The following is a 20609-nucleotide window of genomic DNA, read 5'->3' on the forward strand; positions in this document are numbered from 1 at the left end:
TGATGAAGCACTTACCTCACATACCACAAAGTTATGGCTAATGTACATGGATATGGTGATAATTCTTAGACGGTCCATCCATGCTGAGTCTGCAGGTGTGTGGGAGGAGCACCTGGCTGAAGTGGAAAAGATGTTACCATACCTTGTAGCTGCTGGCCACTACAAGTATGTATTCTGCCTGCCCAGCTACCTAGAAGCTATGAGAAGCTTGCCTACACTGGCTACAAACATCTATAGGGAATTCAATGATGGGATGTTCACTATATGTCAAACAGAATGACAGTTCAATGGTGTCTGGACAGACATGGCATCAACCGTGATTCCAAGAAAAAACTCTCCACTGGCATCAGTCAGCAGCCAGCGGCCATTGAGTAATACTTCAAAAAGCTCTTCCAGTTCTGACAGCTGTGTCAAAGAGCAGACAAAGGCTATGGCAGACCTGGATGCAGATGACACCAAACACCACAAGGCCAAGGACAGCCAAGTTGCAAAGGAGGCAGAAGGTGTAAGGAAAATAACAGATGTCATCAACAACCAGATGATCAATCCTTTCATATGTGAAGAACAGGAGCTGATCAACATTTCAACAGGCCACAAAGCCACATCTGCTGACATGATCTGTGCTTTTGGAAAGGACTGGAGGCACTGGCTGCAGCAAGAAGAACAGACAGTGAGAAAGTAGCCCAAATTAAATTTTCAAACTTCACAGCAAAGCCAAAGAAGTCAATATCTATGGCATTCAAAGCCAAAAAGGTCCATGAAAAGGAGAGTGCAGTTGTGCGGAAACTGTACTTTTTTCAGGACTTAGAGGAAGACAGGAAGGTGGAAGTGTTTGGCCATGAATGGACAAGTTGCCCAGCCTCCCTGTTTGAGCCAGATCCGTCCCTTGACCAAAGTTATGCAATGCATTAAAGGAAACAAGGCAGACTACCTGTCTGCAATCAAGACAGCACTTGGCAGCTCATGGGGGGAAGTGGACAAGCTACCACCATCTGACAAGCCTGTTGTAATGCCATGATGCCATGGCGTTCATTTAACATTACCAACATCTTGGGAGCAGCACCTTCCATGAACTGCAAGGAAAGTACCTGAGGTAGCTCCTTGGAATCCTCCCAGACAAGTGTGACTGCATCCACTTTGTTGGTGATTGATATGATGTTTCCCCTGCTTAAAGTCTGTAAGGTGAGAAATGAGAGAAGAGGATGAAGGCTTGCCCCAGCAAAATGAAGGAGTACAAGCCACATGATACTTTACATATACCTGAATGGAAAGGCTTCATTCACAATCCACTAAATAAAGTTAATCTGTTGAACTACAAGGGGGAAGCATAGGCAGATCAGAACAAGTCACTTCCTGCAGGATGCACACTTATTCTTGGAGGAATCTTTTGTGATCCTGGTCGCACTTTCCTCTTGTCAGCACATTGTCAGGTTGAGCTTCCAGAACTTTCCTGTGGGAAACATGAGGCAGATACCATGATGTTTGCTCACCTTGCATACTCAGTACAAATTCTACACCACAAACGGGCTGTAGTGGTAGCAACTGACACAGATGTGATCACGATGTGCATGTACTACATCACACACATGGATGGGCTGCAGGAGCTGTGGATGAAGACGATGGATATCTTTCTACCTGTTCATGCTTTGTGAGCATCAAAGGAGATGTGGGTTGCCTTCCACCAACTGAAGTCGCCTTCCTATTACATCTTCGCTGAGCCCTGCATAAGTTAGTTGTGTGTAAGTGGGAATACATGGTTCAGCTAACCTACTCTGCTGCCACTGATTTTGGGAGACAACTTGTCAATGGCAAATTGGTGGCAACCATGATGCTGAAAGAGGCAAAACCTTCTGAACTCAAACACAGCCAATACTGCCGCTGCAAGAAAAGCATGTGTGCCCAAGGATGCTTCTGTGCAAGAGCCAATGTGAAGTGTGGCATTGCATGTCTCTGCACTGGGGACCCCAACAGATGTTCAAGGATTGAACTTGCGCTTGAAGACAGTTGTGTTTGTGTATCCTCAGGTGGTGAGGGTGAAGGTCTGTCCCCAGAGCAGTATCTGCAGTGTGCCACCCTCCTGATTATCCCACCTCACAGGGACCTTCACCTAGTTAATTAAATAATTTTTTCGTTAAAGTTGTAATAGTAATAATTAATAATGAAAGTCATTTTGCTGTATTATATTTCTTGTGTGACACATTTCCATTGGGAGAACAGGGTCATGTTGAAATTAAAAACATGCCTAGGCCATTATGCTTAATAATTAGGACATTAAAAACCCTGTTCAATATCCAGCATGTCTTTCGGAATTTTGAGAGTAGCCTTCAATTCTATTGAGATTCTGAACTGGCTGATCAACTATTAGTGAAATCATCACAGATCCACCTTTTTTGGAACGATTTTCCTTTTTTTTTTTTTTTTGTGGAATGAGTATACTGTTTGGTGAAAAGAATGACATGTTGACTGATGTCATAACTTGGAGGAATAGTTTATTGCCAATGAAGTAAAGATGAAAATATTGAAAAAAGTGAGAAAACACCAAATTGTTTTCATTAAATTGATGCAAAATCATGTAGAAATGTGTTTTAAGAGTTATTTTTTTCAGTGTGTGTTGTCAGCACATGTTGTTCTGTGTATCTGGACTGCATTTATTGACAGCCTACCAAACCCACTGAGGATTTGAGAAGAAAAAAAATTCACATTTTTCTGATAAAAAAATATCAGACCCTCCAATTATTGTTCCTTTAGGTCAAAGTTAACAGGAAAAAACATAAAAAAGTATGGCAGTGTCAGGAGAAAGCAGGCTGGATTCAGATGCGGGTAAACTCAAGGCTTTATTTAAGCAGAGGAGGCAGAGAAGATGAGTCGCGTTCACAGGTTTCACTCGTAGTGAGAGGATGAGAAGCAGATGAGTCACGTTTCACAGGTTTCACTCGTAGTGAGAGGATGAGAAGCAGATGAGTCAAAGCAGATGAGTAATGTTCCACAGTATTACGTATAACCGCCGAGACCGGAGGGATGACAGCTGGAAGCTACTAGGAGCTTTGGGCTTGTAAGAACAAGGGCAGAGAAATCAGCTAAACACACTGGAGCCTGAGGACAAGACACGACAAGGTGAGTACAAAGAGCAGCTAGAAGATCGGAGCTATTGGTACGAGTAACAACAGTCTGACAATAGACAGAGAAACACAGGGAATAATAAAGGGGGAAAAATTAGAAGGACATAGAGAACAGGTGACAAACAATTAAGGATAACAACGGAGAAACAAAGGAGGCGGGGAAAACACAAACAGGCAGACGCGGTGAGCTGTAAAACCATCAAAACACACACACACACACACATATACACACCAAAAAGGCAGGTGATTAGCCCCGACACACGACAGTACCCCCCCTCCCAGGAGTGTCACCTGGCGCTCTAGGAAGGGGCCTACCTCGATGCCGCTGGAAGTCCTCAATCAACGAGCGGTCCAGAATGTCCCGGGACGGCACCCAACACCTCTCCTCTGGACCATACCCCTCCCAGTCCACAAGATACTGAAACCCCCTGCCGCGGCGCCGCTCATCGAGTAATCTCTTAACCGTATAGATAGGAGATCCATCCACAAGATGAGGGGGTGGGGCGACTGCAAGCAGGATTAAGGGGGGAAGAGAACACAGGCTTGACCCTGGAAACATGAAACACCGGGTGAACCCGACCAAGAGTAGGAGGGAGCTTGAGCCTGATCGCCACCGGACTAACCACCTTGGTGATGCGGAATGGCCCAATGAATCTGGGTGCCAGCTTACGAGAAGGCACCCGGAGAGGCAGATCCTTGGTAGAAAGCCAAACCCGTTGACCACACACATAGGCAGGAGGAGAGGACCGGCGACGATCAGCTGCAGTCTTGGTTCTGCCAGAGGTTTGGATCAAAATCCTCCTGACTTTCTCCCAGGTGCGACGGCAGCGCTGGACGAAAGCCAGGGCAGACGGAACCGCTGCGTCGGGTTCCTGTGATGGGAACAGAGGTGGATTATAACCAACAGCACACTCAAAAGGGGACATACCTGACGCGGCTACAGGAAGGGTGTTGTGAGCGTATTCTGCCCAGGAGAGCTGCTGGCACCAGGAACTCGGATTGTTGGATGCTAGACAGCGGAGCATTCTTCCTAGATCCTGGTTGGCCCATTCACACTGCCCATTGGTCTGGGGATGAAAACCAGAAGACAGACTTGCAGAGGCCACAATCTGTCTACAAAATTCCCTCCAGAACCGGGAGACGAACTGGGGACCCCTATCTGAAACCACATCCACCGGTAACCCGTGGAGACGGAAGATATGATCCACCATCAGTTGGGCGGTCTCCCGGGCGGAAGGCAGCTTGGGCAGGGGAATAAAATGAACCGCTTTGGAAAAGCGATCCACCACCGTGAGAACTAAAGTGTTTCCCTTCGACGGAGGAAGCCCAGATGAAATCAAGGGCAATGTGTGATCAAGGACGGGAAGGGATAGGGAGAGGATGCAGTAGACCATCAGGAGGGCGATTGACAGGCTTACTCTGGGCACATGTGGGGCAGGCCAACACAAACTGTCTAACATCTGCGGCCATAGTAGGCCACCAGAAGCGCTGTCGGATGGCAGACAACGTTCTCCGAATACCTGGATGGCAGACTAACCTGGATGAGTGACCCCACTCAAGGACCTCAGAGCGCAGCCGGCACCGGCAACCTGCCCGCCGGGCACTCTCCCGGCACCTGCACCCCTCGACCGGCCTCCTCAACTCGCTGCTCGATACCCCATGAAAGGGGTATACCCCACGAAAGCTGACCCCTCCAACCAGTGACGCCACTCACCCAAGGCCAATCGTACCGCCAGCAGTTCTCTGTTGCCGATGTCATAGTTACGTTCTGCAGGGCTGGGACGACGAGAGAAGAATGCACAAGGATGGACCTTCCCATCATGGAGGGAACGCTGAGATAGAACTGCGCCAACCCCAACGTCCGAAGCATCAACCTCGACAATGAACTGGGCTTCCGGATCTGGAACCAACAGAACAGGTGCAGAGACAAAACGGGACTTTAAAATGTCAAAGGCTACCTGCGCCTCCCGGATCCATCTGAAGGACACCTTAGTGGAGGTTAAGGCTGTGAGCGGTGCAGCGATCTGACCAAAATTCCAGATGTATCGCCGGTAAAAGTTGGCAAAACCCAGGAAACGCTGCAGAGCCTTCCGGGAGTCAGGGACCGGCCACTGGGCGACAGCTTCAATCTTAGCGGGATCAGGCTTGATCCCCTCCGTAGAAATAATGTGGCCAAGGAACGTAACTGACTCAGCTTGGAATTCGCACTTCTCTGCCTTGACAAACAACTGGTTTTCTAGTAACCGCTGGAGAACCCGTCTGACATGCTGGGTGTGTAATTGGAGAGAAGAGGAGAAGATCAAAATATCATCGAAATACACAAAGACAAACTGATTAATCATGTCACCCAACACGCTGTTGACGAGTCCCTGGAAAACGGCTGGAGCATTGGTAAGACCAAATGGAAGAACCAAGTACTCGTAGTGTCCCGAAGGGGTGTTAAATGCCGTCTTCCACTCATCCCCCTCCGGAATGCACACCAAGTGGTAGGCGTTGCGCAGGTCTAACTTGGTGAAGACCCGAGCTCCCTGCAATAATTCAAAAGCAGAACACATTAAAGGTAGGGGGTACTTGTTTTTGATAGTAATGTCATTCAAACCTCTGTAATCTATACAGGGGCGCAGGGAGCCGTCCTTCTTCTGAACAAAGAAAAAACCTGCACCAGCGGGAGAGGAGGAATGGCGGATGAGCCCAGCCTGAAGTGACTCACGTATGTACTTGTCCATGGCCTCTCTCTCAGGACCTGAAAGGGAATATAAACGATCCTTAGGCGGAAAAGAGCCCGGGAGGAGATCAATGGCACAGTGGTAGGGGCGATGCGGAGGTAGCGAGGTGGCCCGGGCCTTACTGAAGACCGCCTGAAGATCAAGGTACTCCACCGGAACACCAGTCAGGTCAGAGGGATCCTCCTGAGGAACACAAGACACAGAGACAGGACGAAAAGCAGCACCCAAACACGACACGTGACAAGACTGACTCCAGGCTAAAACAGAATTACTGACCCAATCAATGTGTGGATTGTGCTTGTGCAACCATGGGTGTCCCAGAATTAAAGGAGCCTTAGGGGAATCAATAATAAACAGTTCAATCAGCTCACAATGGCTGCCAGCAATATGAACGTTTATCTTGGGAGTGACGTGGGTGATTGTGGTAAGGGGACGGCCAGCTAATGACCATGCTGATACGGGACTAACCAACGGAATAAGCGGGATTCTCCAACGTTGAGCTGAGGCAGCATCAAGGAAGTTCCCCTCAGCCCCTGAGTCCACAAGGGCGAGTCCAGTGTGTGAACGACTCTGGAAGGAGAGTTGAAACAGCAGCTGAGTGGGTGCTGCAGGAGAGCTTGAACTGAGAACCGTGCCCACCAGGACTCTCCGCCTCACTGGTGGGCCCTGGCTTTTAACGGGCACTGAAGGGCGAAGTGGCCTCCCTTGCCGCAGTATAGACACGCCCCCGGCGACAGACGGTCCTGCTTCTGATGTGGTGTAAGCCGTAGACTACCCAACTGCATGGGCTCCTCCTCCGAGGGCTGTCGGCCGGCTGAACTGGCTGAACTGGCTGAACTGGCTGAAGAGGACTCTAGGTGGCGCCACGGGGCGGGTGTTTGCCGTTGTTTGCGGCGGCGGCTGAGACGACCCTCAATACGGAGCGCGAGATTAATGAGTTTATCCAATTCCCGTGGGAGCTCTATGGCCGCGAGTTCATCAGAAATGGCGAAATCCAACCCCTCAATAAAACGAGCGCGCAGCGCGCTCTCATTCCAGCCGCATGCCGCAGCTAAAGTCTGGAACTGGATGGCATAGTCAGTGACGGAGCTCCTCCCCTGTGACAGTCGCGATAACTGGGCCGCCGCCTCGTCAACCTGAGCAGAGCAATCAAACAATTTGGCCATCTCTTGACTGAAATCCGCGAAGGTGGCACAACAGGGAGCCCGCGATCTCCATACGGCAATTCCCCATTCGCGGGCACGGCCCGAGAGAAGTGTAAGGACGTAAGCCACTTTGGTCTCTTCATTTGCATAACGCCGGGGCTGCAGAGAAAACACCAGCGAGCATTGGGAGAGAAACGCTTGACAGGCGTTAGGATCGCCATCGTAGACCGGCGGGTTGTTGGCATGGGGTTCGGACTCGTGGGACATACCGGTGTGAAGAACGGACCCCCGGCTCGTTGCCTCTCGCTGAAGGCCGTCCACCCGTGTGAGGAGTTCGGAGACCCGGGCACTAAGAACGTCCACATCCTGTGCGGTGGTGTTGAGCTGGGTGGCATGCTGCCCTAACAAAACTCCCAGCTGAACGAGAGCAGAGCGAAGCGGATCAGATCCCGCTGAATCCATAATCTGGTCAGACTGTTCTGTCAGGAGAAAGCAGGCTGGATTCAGATGCGGGTAAACTCAAGGCTTTATTTAAGCAGAGGAGGCAGAGAAGATGAGTCGCATTCACAGGTTTCACTCGTAGTGAGAGGATGAGAAGCAGATGAGTCACGTTTCACAGGTTTCACTCGTAGTGAGAGGATGAGAAGCAGATGAGTCAAAGCAGATGAGTAATGTTCCACAGTAGTATGTATAACCGCCGAGACCGGAGGGATGACAGCTGGAAGCTACTAGGAGCTCTGGGCTTGTAAGAACAAGGGCAGAGAAATCAGCTAAACACACTGGAGCCTGAGGACAAGACACGACAAGGTGAGTACAAAGAGCAGCTAGAAGATCGGAGCTATTGGTACGAGTAACAACAGTCTGACAATAGACAGAGAAACACAGGGAATAATAAAGGGGAAAAAATTAGAAGGACATAGAGAACAGGTGGCGAACAATTAAGGATAACAATGGGGAAACAAAGGAGGCGGGGAAAACACAAACAGGCAGACGCGGTGAGCTGTCAAACCATCAAAACACACACATACACACCAAAAAGGCAGGTGATTAGCCCCGAGACCCGACAGGCAGACCATGTCAGGTTCAACCCATTTTATTGAGCTTTTGAGACTTTGGCTCCCCGACTATAAGTTATTAAAATTAACCCCTGTAGGTCTAAACTGCAGTCTATGGGGTTTGCACAGAAATCTCGGATAAGCGACAGGTGTAGATGTTGAGCATAAAAAACTATGCCTTGACGAGCAATGTATGTAACTCTTAGGTCGCAGTATTCCAACATGACTGGAGATAGCACGTATGATATTCGCCATTTCTAAATGTCCGTTCAGGTTCAACAACTGCTGAACAGTGTACCTGACAGCCATTCGGGGAGGATCACAGCACAGCCTCACAGTAGTGTGAACAGTGTACGTCCTGGGCCAGGCAACAGAATAGTAATTCCAGTAAACCACACTCAGAGATAAAATCAGTAATCCAGCATGTGAAGCATGATTCCACATCACGGAAGAATAAAAAGACAAAGGTAGTATTCACTGGCTCATAGAAAGAAACTACTACAAATAAATGCGAGAGAGGAGCGGGCAGCCAAATGCGCCAACGTGCCCTTTCAACCGGAACCAGTAGATGAGGGATTATTGATACATTTTTTATTTGAATTGTTCTTCTACAGGTTTTTGACAATACATCCATGCACAAACACAACAAGCTAAAGTTTGGCATTATTTTCATCTGTTTTATACAGTATGCTTCCTAAATAAAACTGCTGTTTTACAATTTTGAGCATATGGTAGTTTATTGAAGTTGATTGTAAAGCCATTGCTGGCAGTCATTTGATTTTTAATATTTATAATGTACAGTGTTTATCTAAATGCAATCAGCCTCCCTGTCAATCAATTTTGCCATTAACACTAGTTGTTCAATTGTTGAGAGGGTAAACTTACACTTTTCAAGATTAAAAAATATGCGGAATTGATACGGTTTTAGTTTTATTCTATTTTATAAGTATTTTTAATTAGACTACATCTTATTTTTTTTTACACAAGACAGTGATAAGATTTGTTTTCTTTAAAAAAAAGTATCTGCACAAATAAATGAAGATTAATTAAAATGATTGACTTGTTTGATCAGCATTAGAGTACAAAAACGAAATAGTCAAATATTTAATTGAATATCACACTTTATATTAACGTTAACGTTGCAGCATGTAATATAATCTATGGAAACGCGTGACAATAATATGTAGTCAACAAATCGGCTCACAAAGTAATTTTCCCTGTATTTCCCTCCTCTCGCCGCTTCTCTCTCTCCAGTCCAGCGTGTGGCGCTAAAACACACGTGTGTTTGTCAAACACCATCAAGCCTCAGAGGAAGAAGATTTTTGAGCTAAAGTTGAAGCTGGAGGCAGTGTTGCCAGATTGGGCGGCTTCCCGCCCAATTGTGCGGTTTTGAATTTGATTGTGCGGGTAAAAATTGTCTTGGGCGGGTGGACAAAATTTGGGCTGGTTTGGGGTCAGTTTGGCGGTTTTCAAAAATATAAATTGTATAGGCTAATTGGCTAACAAACAAGCTCAAGCTCATACTGCATCCGAACAGTCATCACGTTGTTATAAACTGCGGTGCAGAGGTGCTGATGCTGATGTGGACGTCGCGGCCGTACTTTTAGCCAGTCACTAATGATCTACAGACACACGTGATGATTCATGAGCAATAACGGATCTAATTTTAAATGTATGAACTGTTTGAGTGATCATAATGCCTAAATATATGTTACATGTATGGTAAAGAGTGGGAGAGTGTTTTAACACTCAAAACGTGAATTACACCTGTTGAGGGAAAGATGACACCAAGACTCTAATATTACTGCAACTCCTAAAATAGAGCACAGTTAAATTATTTAATTTATAACATAATCTATTTATATCTAATCTATATCTAAACAATCTTGTCTTTTATCTTTTAAACAGTACAGATTGGTAGGCTATATCTTCTTAGTTTTGACTGTGCAAATGTAATGTTCTACAATATGAACTTCACAAAAGACTAAAGCCCCTATTAGGGCGGTATTGTTTCTCATGTGGATCGCTGTGAAAATAAATTTACATACCACCTCAGTGATAAACTCATGGATTCGGATGGCGATTATTGTTGTTGTTGTTAATTTTCATACAGTATTTATCAATGAATGACAACACAGTTGTGACTGATATATGTGTGCATAAACAAGTGTGAAATACCTAATTACGTTGCTTTTTCCTATCACTTATACTGGACACTTATGCATTTAAATTCTGACTGTTGACATTGAAAATGATGCATATGTTTTTTCGAGGGTATCGGTAAATCAATCAAATGTTTTGACGGTGACTGCTTGCATAACCTATTTTAATCATATTCGGTAATTGTCTTTAATGTATTTGCCACCATTTGATCCATGGGAAATTTATCTAACGTTATTATTTAGTTTTAAGGAGTTAAAATGGCTCTTAACACCTTTGACTGACATGTTGTATCACATTATTTTGTTAGTTAAAGTTTTGGGCGGTTTTTTGTTGGAGTGTACGGGTTTTTGAGAGCTTTTGGGCTGGAAATCGTCCATCCAATCTGGCACTGGCTGGAGGAGCTGAACACGCAGCGCTAGCTGAAGCTTGGGCTCTGATCTCTTTTTATATATATATATATATATATATATATATATATATATATATATATATATATATATATATATATATATATATATATATATTCATTTATTTATGACTTCCCAATGTGATCACACCTCAATCCAGTAGATGGCGGTAATGCACAAAGATTGCAAACTGCCAATAAAATTCACTGAAGAAGAAGAAGAAGGAAGAATATTTGTTTCACCGCGTTCTCTGTTGTTTTGTTGTGGTGCTTAATGCAAACTGTAAGAAAATTAATTTATGTAAATAAAAAATATCAGGTCAGTAAATACCTGTACTATTCTCATAATCATAGTCGTGTCTACGTTTTGAAGCAAGGAGAAATATATCGGGAAGAATATCAGCTGAAGATGGTGTTTGTTAAAGAGGAGATTGAGGAGAACATGAGTGAAATAAAAGAAGAGGAACCAGAAACCTGGAGAATAAAAGAAGAGGAACCAGAATCCTTGATAATAAAAGAAGAGGAACCAGAAACCTGGAGAATAAAAGAAGAGGAACCAGAAACCTGGAGAATAAAAGAAGAGGAACCAGAAACCTTGATTATAAAAGAAGAGGAACCAGAAACCTGGAGAATAAAACACGAGGAACAAGGAGGTAGGTGTTTATTCATATTTAATGACTGTTTGTGGTACATTAGTCTTATGAATCATTAATCCTCTGGGTCTGAGGGGGTTTGGGGACCTGGAGAAGTTTTGACATTTGTGCTCTTTCAGTATTTTTAAAATAAGAACATAAAACACACTTTTGTTCAAAAGATGTTTGAGAGCTGGATCTCGTAGACTAGAGTTTTTGCTAGGGCTGCTCGATCATGGCTATATGTCCAAAACTACGAGTTCTACGAGTGATTTACTTGAAGATAGAGGTGTGTGTGTGTGTATTGTTGGTTTAATTTAAAGATTGAATGTGAAATTATTGCAATATAAAAGTAGTGTAAACATAACTATTAAGCTCACCAAAATCTAGATTAAGACATTCTCAGAGCACAATATATTACAATACAATGTTTATTTATATAGCACATTTAAAACAAAGTCAACCAAAGTGCTGCACAGAGAATGCAAAACAGATCAGTCAACAACGTAATGAACAATAAAACACAAACTATAAGACACACACTGTAAAATGGATGAGGTTCACCAAAATAAAGGATCATTGAACAGAAAGTAATACACACAAACGCACACACACACACACAATGTACACAAATAATATATATTTAATATATATATATTAAATGCCAAAGAGAAGAAATTTTTAAGAGTAGACTTTAAAACAGATAGAGATGAGGAAATCCTGATAGGAACTGGGAGACTATTCCAAAAAAGCACGATCACCTCTGTTTTTGAGATGTTCCCTGTGAACTTGCAATAAACCAGAATCAGCAGATCTGAGTGCTCTTGTCTGAGTGTATGGATGTAACAAATCGGATAGGTACTGTGGAGCTTGATTATGAGGACATTTATAGACGAACAGTAAGATTTTAAAATCAATTCTATATTTGACTGGCAGCCAATGCAATGTAATCAAAACTGCTGTAATAGACTCATATTTGCGCTTCCCATTAGGAAGCCGAGCCGCTTCATTCTGAACCAACTGTAAATGAGAAACGCATGACTGAAGCCCCGATATACAATGAGTTACAGTAATCCAATCGTGATGTTACAAAAACATGCAAACCATTTCAAACTTCTTTTAAAGACAAAAATGGTTTCACCCTCGTCAGAAGACGAAGATGATAAAGACAAGACTTGACCACCGCACTTATCTGCTTATCAAATGTAAGATTATCGTGTCGTTTTCTCGTACTTCCGTAATGTGGAGTAAGAAGTTCAGATTCACAGTGGTCATTTGGGCCAAACAAAATTAATTCAGATTTATTTTCGTTGAGGCTAAAGAAATTATTTGTAAGCCAAAGTTTTAGTTCGTCACGACAGTCTAAAATAGGCTTTAAAGCCTGTTTGTTATCACGCTGCAAAGGGATGTAGATTTGAGTGTCGTCAGCATACAGATGAAAAAAGGAAGCATATAAAGAGGAAACAGTACTGGACCAATAATTGAGCCCTGAGGGACACCAGACTTTAAATACGTCTCAGATGAGGATTTCCAAGGTTTCCAATACTAACAAAATACCTCCTATTGGTGAGATATGAACGAAACCACTGCAACACCGTGCCCCAAAGGCCAACACAAGTTTCAAGTATTGTATTCTGTATTGTTTTGTAATATATTTAAGTAGAAAAAGTTTAAATATTAAGTTAATATTACATTTTATTTTAAATGACAAAAGCTTTCCAATTAAGATAATCATCATTAAATCATTAAGCATCATTAAGCAAAAAGTCCGGCTGTGCTTAATGGTACACTTTTGTATTGTATTGATGTAGTTCATTCCCCAATTCCTCAATATTTGATTCATACATCTTAGCAAATGGAAACAGGGATTTTTCTTTGAGAAACACATCACTTGAAGGGTTTAGAGTTTGGATGCCAGTCATTATTTCACAGTTTTTTCTAGAAAACCTTCTGTTAAACTCATTGAGCGTCTGATCTAAAACAGGGTAGAAAGGGTTGTACGAAAACTATCTTTTTTCTCATTCCGAATCTGACTCCTGTACTGGGTACACAGTCTGCATTAAATTGAGAGCTTAGCTTTTTTGGTTGTTTTGCAGAGGGCTGTACGGCAGTATCACATTGCTCAGCTGTGTTCAACACTTCACTCCATAGGTCACTGTACAGTCCATTCGATTCAAGTCTTTTTCAGCTCAACAAAGCTTATCTAACGGAAGGCTACATCCGACAAAGGCTGCACACATCTAAATTCACATCTAAAATTGAATTTTAGGATGTAGCCTTCCATTTCAGAAGCAAAATTCACCAAAGCCATAATTACAACAGTTGTGAGATAAGATTACTTTCAATTTTATATTTTAAAAAACTATTTGGAGGCCATTTTATGGTAGAACTGGCTTGTCCACAATTTTGAGTGCTGTATGACAGAATAGATCATGACGTCATTGAGGGTCTTGATCATTTCCATCTACAATTCTATTTTTTAAAACATTTCTATCAGCCAATGATAATTATAACAGAACACAGGCAAAGCTGACAATGTTAATTTTCGTATCTTTTTTTTTTTTTTTTTTTTAACAAACACAACTTCATATTATATGAAAGATACATTATCCTGCAGTCATTGTGGAGAGATTAGGTTCCTTCAATAAAAAAAAAACCAAGAATTATAAAAGAATCGAAAACAATAGTGAGGAATTGATTCTTGGAATCGATTCCCATCAATTCCAGGACCAGGAATTGGAATTAATTCCAAAAATTGTGGTATCAAACAGCCCTATGCACAGATTGTTAACGCACTAAGTTTGCTGCGCTGCACATGCTGAATTAAAGTAACACAGCATTGTTTGCGTGAATATGAACATGCATTGACACAAAAATGTAGTAATTACACCATAAATGCATATAATTATAGTCTACTGTGTTTAATCCATAGACTGTGTATAATCACAGCCAACACATAGACTATGGCTTTTTGGCTAGGTTTAAAAGTGAAGAGCATTTTTCAAATACGGCAAATTCTTAAATCTTGTTTGTGGTAAACAGCTGTGGATCAGAAGGAGACTCCTGTGTGAAAGCAGTCTGTGGACTACATACACACTCCAAACAGATTATGTGTGAACTTTACATACAGCTCACACAATCAGGCTTGTGCTGTGTAAGCTATTGTGCATCAATTACACGATTGTAAAAACAAAAATACAGTGCATGATCAAACATTTAGGTTAATATGTATTTTAGAAAAATGTCTAAAAATTGCCCCCCTCCACCCCTAAAAAAAAAAAAAAAAAAAAAAAAAAAAACCTCACATGAGCCACCAAGGAGAGGAATTAATTTTCAAAAATTGACAAAATGTTTTGTACATGTAACTAAGAAATAAAGTGAATATGTGCATTTGAATTAGTTATAATTAATATTTTGTTAAACAAAACCCTCATTCAAATAAAAGTGAATGTATTCATCAGTAATTGATGCAATTAGGGGTGGGTGGAATGACCAAAAATTTATTTAACGGAATAATAATTTTTCAGGTAAATCAACAAAAGGGACTTGCTTAATATATTAAATACCACTTTAAAAATAAAGAATAGGCTCTCATCTTATTTTATTAATTTTTCTTTTATTCAGAGCATTAGTAGTGAATGAGTGAACTTTTAGATCAACCTCACCATAACAATAAATAGGCCACATGTGTGTAGTTTAAAGAGAACAGACTTTTTATTAATATCAGTAACATAAAACAAATTTTGCAGAAAGTATAAAAGAAAGAAAATGTCAGAATCTAAACACTTGTTCTTCTTCTTTCGGCTTTTCCCTTCAGGGGTCGCCACAGCGAATCATATCCATATCCACCTATCCCTATCTTCTGCATCCTCAACACTTGCACCCACTAGCTTCAAATCCTCATTAATTCCATCTAAATACCTCCTCTTTGGTCTTCCTCTTTGCCTCCTGCCTGGCAGCTCCATGTCCAACATTCTCCTCTGAACATGTCCAAACGCTTGTTCTAAAAAAAAAGAAAGAAAAAAAAAAACACTGTAAACACTTCCTGAGCAAAAGAAATTTAAACTCTTTTTGAAACATTAAAAAAAAAAAAATCAAATAAATATAAACACTTCAATAAATTAAATAATAAATAAAAAATTCTGTCAAACAAAACAATTACAAATTGTGTGCAAGAAAAAACAAGCTGGTCAACTCTCTCAGGTTTTAGTGCTGATCTGCGGCATGTGACAATATTCCCACTTGTGCTGAAAACGCGCTCAGATGGAGCACTTGTGGCAGGGATGCACAGATATTTTTTTGCCAGGCTGGCCACACGTGGAAAACTAGCCTCGTGCTGCCTCCACCATTCCAGGGGGTTGGTCTCACCATCCACTTCAACTGCCTGTAAATAGCTGTTAAGTTCCATTTCAATGGACTCCCTTTCTGACTGGGGGACAGCTTGCCGTTGGCGTGAAGCAATTTTGAAGAAGCTTCCCAAACTCTTCTTCTGTTTTTTAGCAGGACATTCTGAATTTTCTCCAGCATCTTCAGCTAGTGGCACTGAGACTCCCTCGACAGGCCTTTTTGGATCAGCTGCAAGACTCTCCATCTCTGCTGCAGCTCTGGTCTTCATGTAGTCCACTCGTGCTGCATTTATGTATGTGGTTTTGAGCGAGGGTCGAGAGGGGAAGCCATGTCAAGCAGCTCCTGGGTGGATTCATCTGCATATTTTTCATTCAAATAGTCAAGAATGTTCCACCTTAATGTCCCTGGTGAGCTGCGTGTCATCATCCTGTGGCTTAAGAACCTGTTCATTAAAAAGATAAAGCACGGGTTTCAAGTATGAAACGCTTACATACTGTTCCCCAGACAGGGCATCTGTAAACTCTACGAGTGGGCATAATGCCTTATTTACAGATTCAAGAACGTCCATGTCCTGCCATGTCAGAGCCAACTGTCTAGTCTTTTTGTCAACTTGCAGGACTTGTGTAATGGCTTTTTCCTGCTCAATGACCCTTTCGATCATTTGGTGCCTGGATCCCCATCTTGTTGGATGCTTAAAATGTTTATCTCTATAATTAAGATTTATTAATAAGATTAACAACATAGGTACTTCCTAATAACAAGATGTATAAATAATAAAATAAAAACAAAAATAAGTCAAAAAATTATAAAACTATTATTATTAATTTCTATTAGACACTTACCAATGGCTAAATGAAGACGATGAGCAAAACACTGTAACCGCATCCAGTCATTTAGTTGCAGTGCTTTGATGTTGTTCGTTGCATTATCAGTTGTGACACAGACTTGATGATCCTCTCGCAATTCCCGTGACTGAAGCGCTTCCTTTAAGCTTTGAGCTATCATCTCTCCCGTGTGACCCTCGGGAAAATAGGAAGTCTGCAGAATGCAGAACTGCACAATGTCCAGTCTTTGATGAAGTGGATTGTTAAGCTCATATATGGCAGTGTAGTTCGGCTTGTCCACAAATCGGTTGTTGTTGAGAAGTATAAAGCTTCGCGAAGATCCGCTTCAATTTTCCGTCTGCATTCTCCATACAACCGCGGCAACTCTACTTCACTAAAGTGCTTGCGGCTCGGCATTACATATCTCGGATCAAGCGTTTTGATCAGATCACGAAATCCCTTCTTTTCCACTGTGTGAACTGGTGACATGTCTTTACAGATATGCATTGTAATGGCTTGCGTTATTTCTTTCCATCTGCGTGAGGTTTTGTCATATGGAGTGCCTCTGGTAAATGATTCGGCCAAACTAGTTTGAGATTGTTGTTTGCTTTTAGCACCAGAGGTTGACGGAACACCTGATGTGGAGCGCATCTGTTGGCTTTCATTGTATTCTTTGACATGCTTCACCTTTAGATGATAAAACAAGTAACTCGTGCTGCCGTGGCTAACGGTTACATTCGCGTGATACAGTTTGCAAATGACATTTTTCTGCTCTTTGTCAGCCTTTGTAAACCCAAACCACGTCCATACCACTGATGTTGCGCCTCGTTTCACATTAAGTTCCACCTCCTGCTGCTCGGGATTGGTTTGTGGGATTTCTTTATCAGCATACTTATCTTTCTCCATGTTTTTCTTCTTATATACGCTTGTGTGCAGCTTCTCAATCGTTCTCGCGTCCCGGCGCGCTACACGTGAGGTTAACCACGCCCACTAATTTAAACTTCACGGTATACACGGAATAGAAAAATCTGTAACGGTAGACATTTACTATGCTACTTGACTAAATACTGATCTTTGTGTGAAATGTCCACAAAACTGGACTCTACATATATAATATGCATATAACTGGTAGGCTATTTTAGAAATGAAAATTTTATGAATTTAGTGAATAATATAATCAATTACAGTTTTTTCGATTGCTAAACGACAGTGAGCACAACTGGAGCTCCATGTGCAAAACTCTAACTACAGTCTGCACTAGCAACAGTCACCAGAGCTAAACAGTTCACATCACCTGCAAAACTCATTCAAAGCAACACAACTCTTTAACACATGGCTCAAAACAGGCTCAGTGCAGCCAAACACTACACACAACGCTCATTGAGATAACACACACCGTCACTCAGAACACACTGAGAGGAAAAACACTACACACAACTCTCACTGAGATAACACACACCGTCACTCAGAACACACTGAGAGGAAAAACACTACACACAACCCTCACTGAGATAACACACACTGTCACTCAGAACACACTGAGAGGAAAAACACTACACACAACCCTCACTGAGATAACACACACTGTCACTCAGAACACACTGAGAGGAAAAACACTAGCATCAAACACCAATACAGAAAATACTCGCTTCGGGTCATCCTTAAAAATATTCTTGTTTGCCGTAACCCGACCGACCCTGTCAATTTAGCACCGACTCAATTTTTTTTATTTTTTTTTTGCTTTTAGTCCGACCGACTTGCCGATTGTAAATTTGCATTAAGACCGACCAATTATTTTTTTACTCTTCAAACAACTAATACAAACGCAATAAAATGCTATTAATTATATTTAAGTATCGTAAATATATAAAATTGCCTTGGCCTACATACAAATGAAGGCTATCTTCTTTAATTAAAAAAAAACCCTTGACGTCATCTGTGTTTACACGGATGTCACACTGTGGCCTGTGCGTTCGCTTCGTCTCAGACTCTCACTCACTCTCACTCTCAATTTTTTACTTAAATATGATCAAAATTCGAATTGTATTCAAGCACGTATTCGAATTCTACATGCATAATTTCAGTTAGGGTGAAGAAAAGCTTTTTGCTTCTCTTCTGAGGCTCAAGATAGCGCATCGAGCAAAATATTACTGCATGTTTATTCAAAGCATTAGAATACATGACTGTGAAAAAAACATAATATTTAAAATAATGTTTATGAACCAATTATTATTAATTAAGTTGCTTAAAGAACTATAAACAAAACAGCATCATGTATGCATGCTTTGTTAAATAAAAAGGGCGGAAAACCAGTCACACAGGATACATTTTTTCATTTAAAAACATGAGATGTGCGAAATATGCGTTCTGTGTGAACGGCTTGGTTTCAGTTTTGATGTAAACAAGATCTTCTCCACATTGATTTTTTTTTTTTTTTTTTAAGTGGCTTCAACTTGATAGGCTAACATAACCTTATAATGCAATGACATATATTGTCATCGCATCTCGTGCGCGTACACGAGGTGAAAGATGAGAAAGCAGATACTGCGTGTCGAGCTCGTCCGCCTTTGAAAGTTGTGTAGACACAGCTGTGCGCACGGCGAGATGGAATGGAACACGTACCGGGGCTCATAAGGCAGCTTCCTTAATGCACACCTAAAATTCATATGTGCATTCGAATGTGGATTTTTATTTTAAATTCGACGAGTGTTCGAAAAAATATTTTTTTTGATAGCCTAAGAAAATCGTCTATGCGATTTTTTTGTTGTTGTTGTTGTTGAAATTTAATCGTAAACACAGCCATGTTGAATCCTGAAGTAAATGTTTTGCATTATGGCAGTCCACTCTGCTTATTGTTTTTCGAAAATGTTGCACTCCAGTTTGTCATTTTGCACGTAACTTCACGCCAATAAATCATCAGAAATATTGGTCTTTACCAATATATTGAATCTTTACATTCCTCCTGCCTGTTGTCCGTGGATTTACCTATATTTGGTGTTATTTGCCGTATAAAACTTTAGACATGCAAAATCGATTTTACAATCGATTCAATGAACACTTGTCTCTCAAATCAAACAGGATTTTTTTTCACAAAAGTGACAACCCAAGAAAGCAAAGTAAACATTCTCTCATTTGTAGGTTGCATTGATACGTAGCGGTGGATGCAAGTAAAACAGTACCTCATTTTTTTTCTCACCTGAAATTCATGCAATAAAAATGTTTTTGACAAAGATTTAAATTTGTTTGTGGTCTAGCCTGCATCAAAATGAGGTTTGCAATGATGCGACCGAAGGCACAGGTTGACGACCCAGTCAGTGACGTCACGATATGCTAATTTGTTTAAATTCATACCGACGTCATCACCATCACAAAAATTTACTTTTTTTTTTACATTGAAACTCGAAAAAAAAAATATAGACAGACCTACCGACCCTTTTTTTTTTTTTTTATTACTGTTACTGCAAACCAAAATATTTTTAAGGATGGCCTCATCTTTACAGTTTGAACTATTTCAGTGACTTCATACAAAGTCATATATATTTTTCAAAGAAAAGTGACATTCTTTCACATGATTTATTAAAATTTTTAGAACATAAAACAATTCTTTAAGGTAAATGAAAATTTGCAGTTTGCTTCAATAGTCCGTAGTAATTTACGGAATTACAGTAATGAGAAAAGGTAGAAACTAAAAGTACATACTGTAATTCGAACAAATAATTGAGGGGCTAATCCTGAATCTCTCTAGCATCAGGCCACAGGTTTTCATCAACATCACATCTAATGTTCTCTCTTGCCATGCACCTGCATGACTTCCAAAAGAGACATTTAGTCATGTGGCTGGTGATCAAACACTTTCCACCTCCAGGCAGAGAAAAACTTCTCTGTTGGGTTGAAGAAGGGTGAATCTGCAGGCAGGTACAAAACCATAAATCTGCGATGTGGTGAAAAGCAACGTTATCGCAAACTATGCCAAAAACTTGGGGGGTTCTTTCTGGCTCCCCCTGTTCTGCTGGCACTAGCTGAGCATAGAGCTGTTTTAGGAAAGCTATAAGCCTTTCTGTGTTGTATGAGCCAATGACTGCTGTGTTGAGAAGCAAACCATCATTGGCCATTGCAGCACACATGGTGATATTTCCCCCCCTTTGGCATGGAACCTCCACAGTGGCCCTTTGACCTATAACATTCCTTCCTC

The 20609-nt window shown here is 41.7% G+C and overlaps 1 protein-coding gene across 2 annotated transcripts in view; it reads left to right on the top strand.

Moving 5' to 3' along the window:
- The window catches only part of LOC132106024 (zinc finger protein 271-like), a 145288-nt gene that overhangs the window by 97506 nt on the left and 27173 nt on the right, over positions 1 to 20609 (top strand). The window contains exon 2 of one of the 2 annotated variants that reach the window (XM_059511617.1): positions 10934 to 11267. In XM_059511617.1, the coding sequence (XP_059367600.1) occupies positions 11024 to 11267 (244 nt within the window). In that variant the 5' untranslated portion in view covers positions 10934 to 11023. Of the gene's footprint in view, positions 1 to 10843; positions 11268 to 20609 lie in introns of those variants that run through there. The other variant, XM_059511616.1, reaches the window with a different exon arrangement.

The sequence above is a fragment of the Carassius carassius genome, chromosome 26, assembly GCF_963082965.1.
Source record: "Carassius carassius chromosome 26, fCarCar2.1, whole genome shotgun sequence".
Lineage (NCBI taxonomy): Eukaryota > Metazoa > Chordata > Actinopteri > Cypriniformes > Cyprinidae > Carassius > Carassius carassius.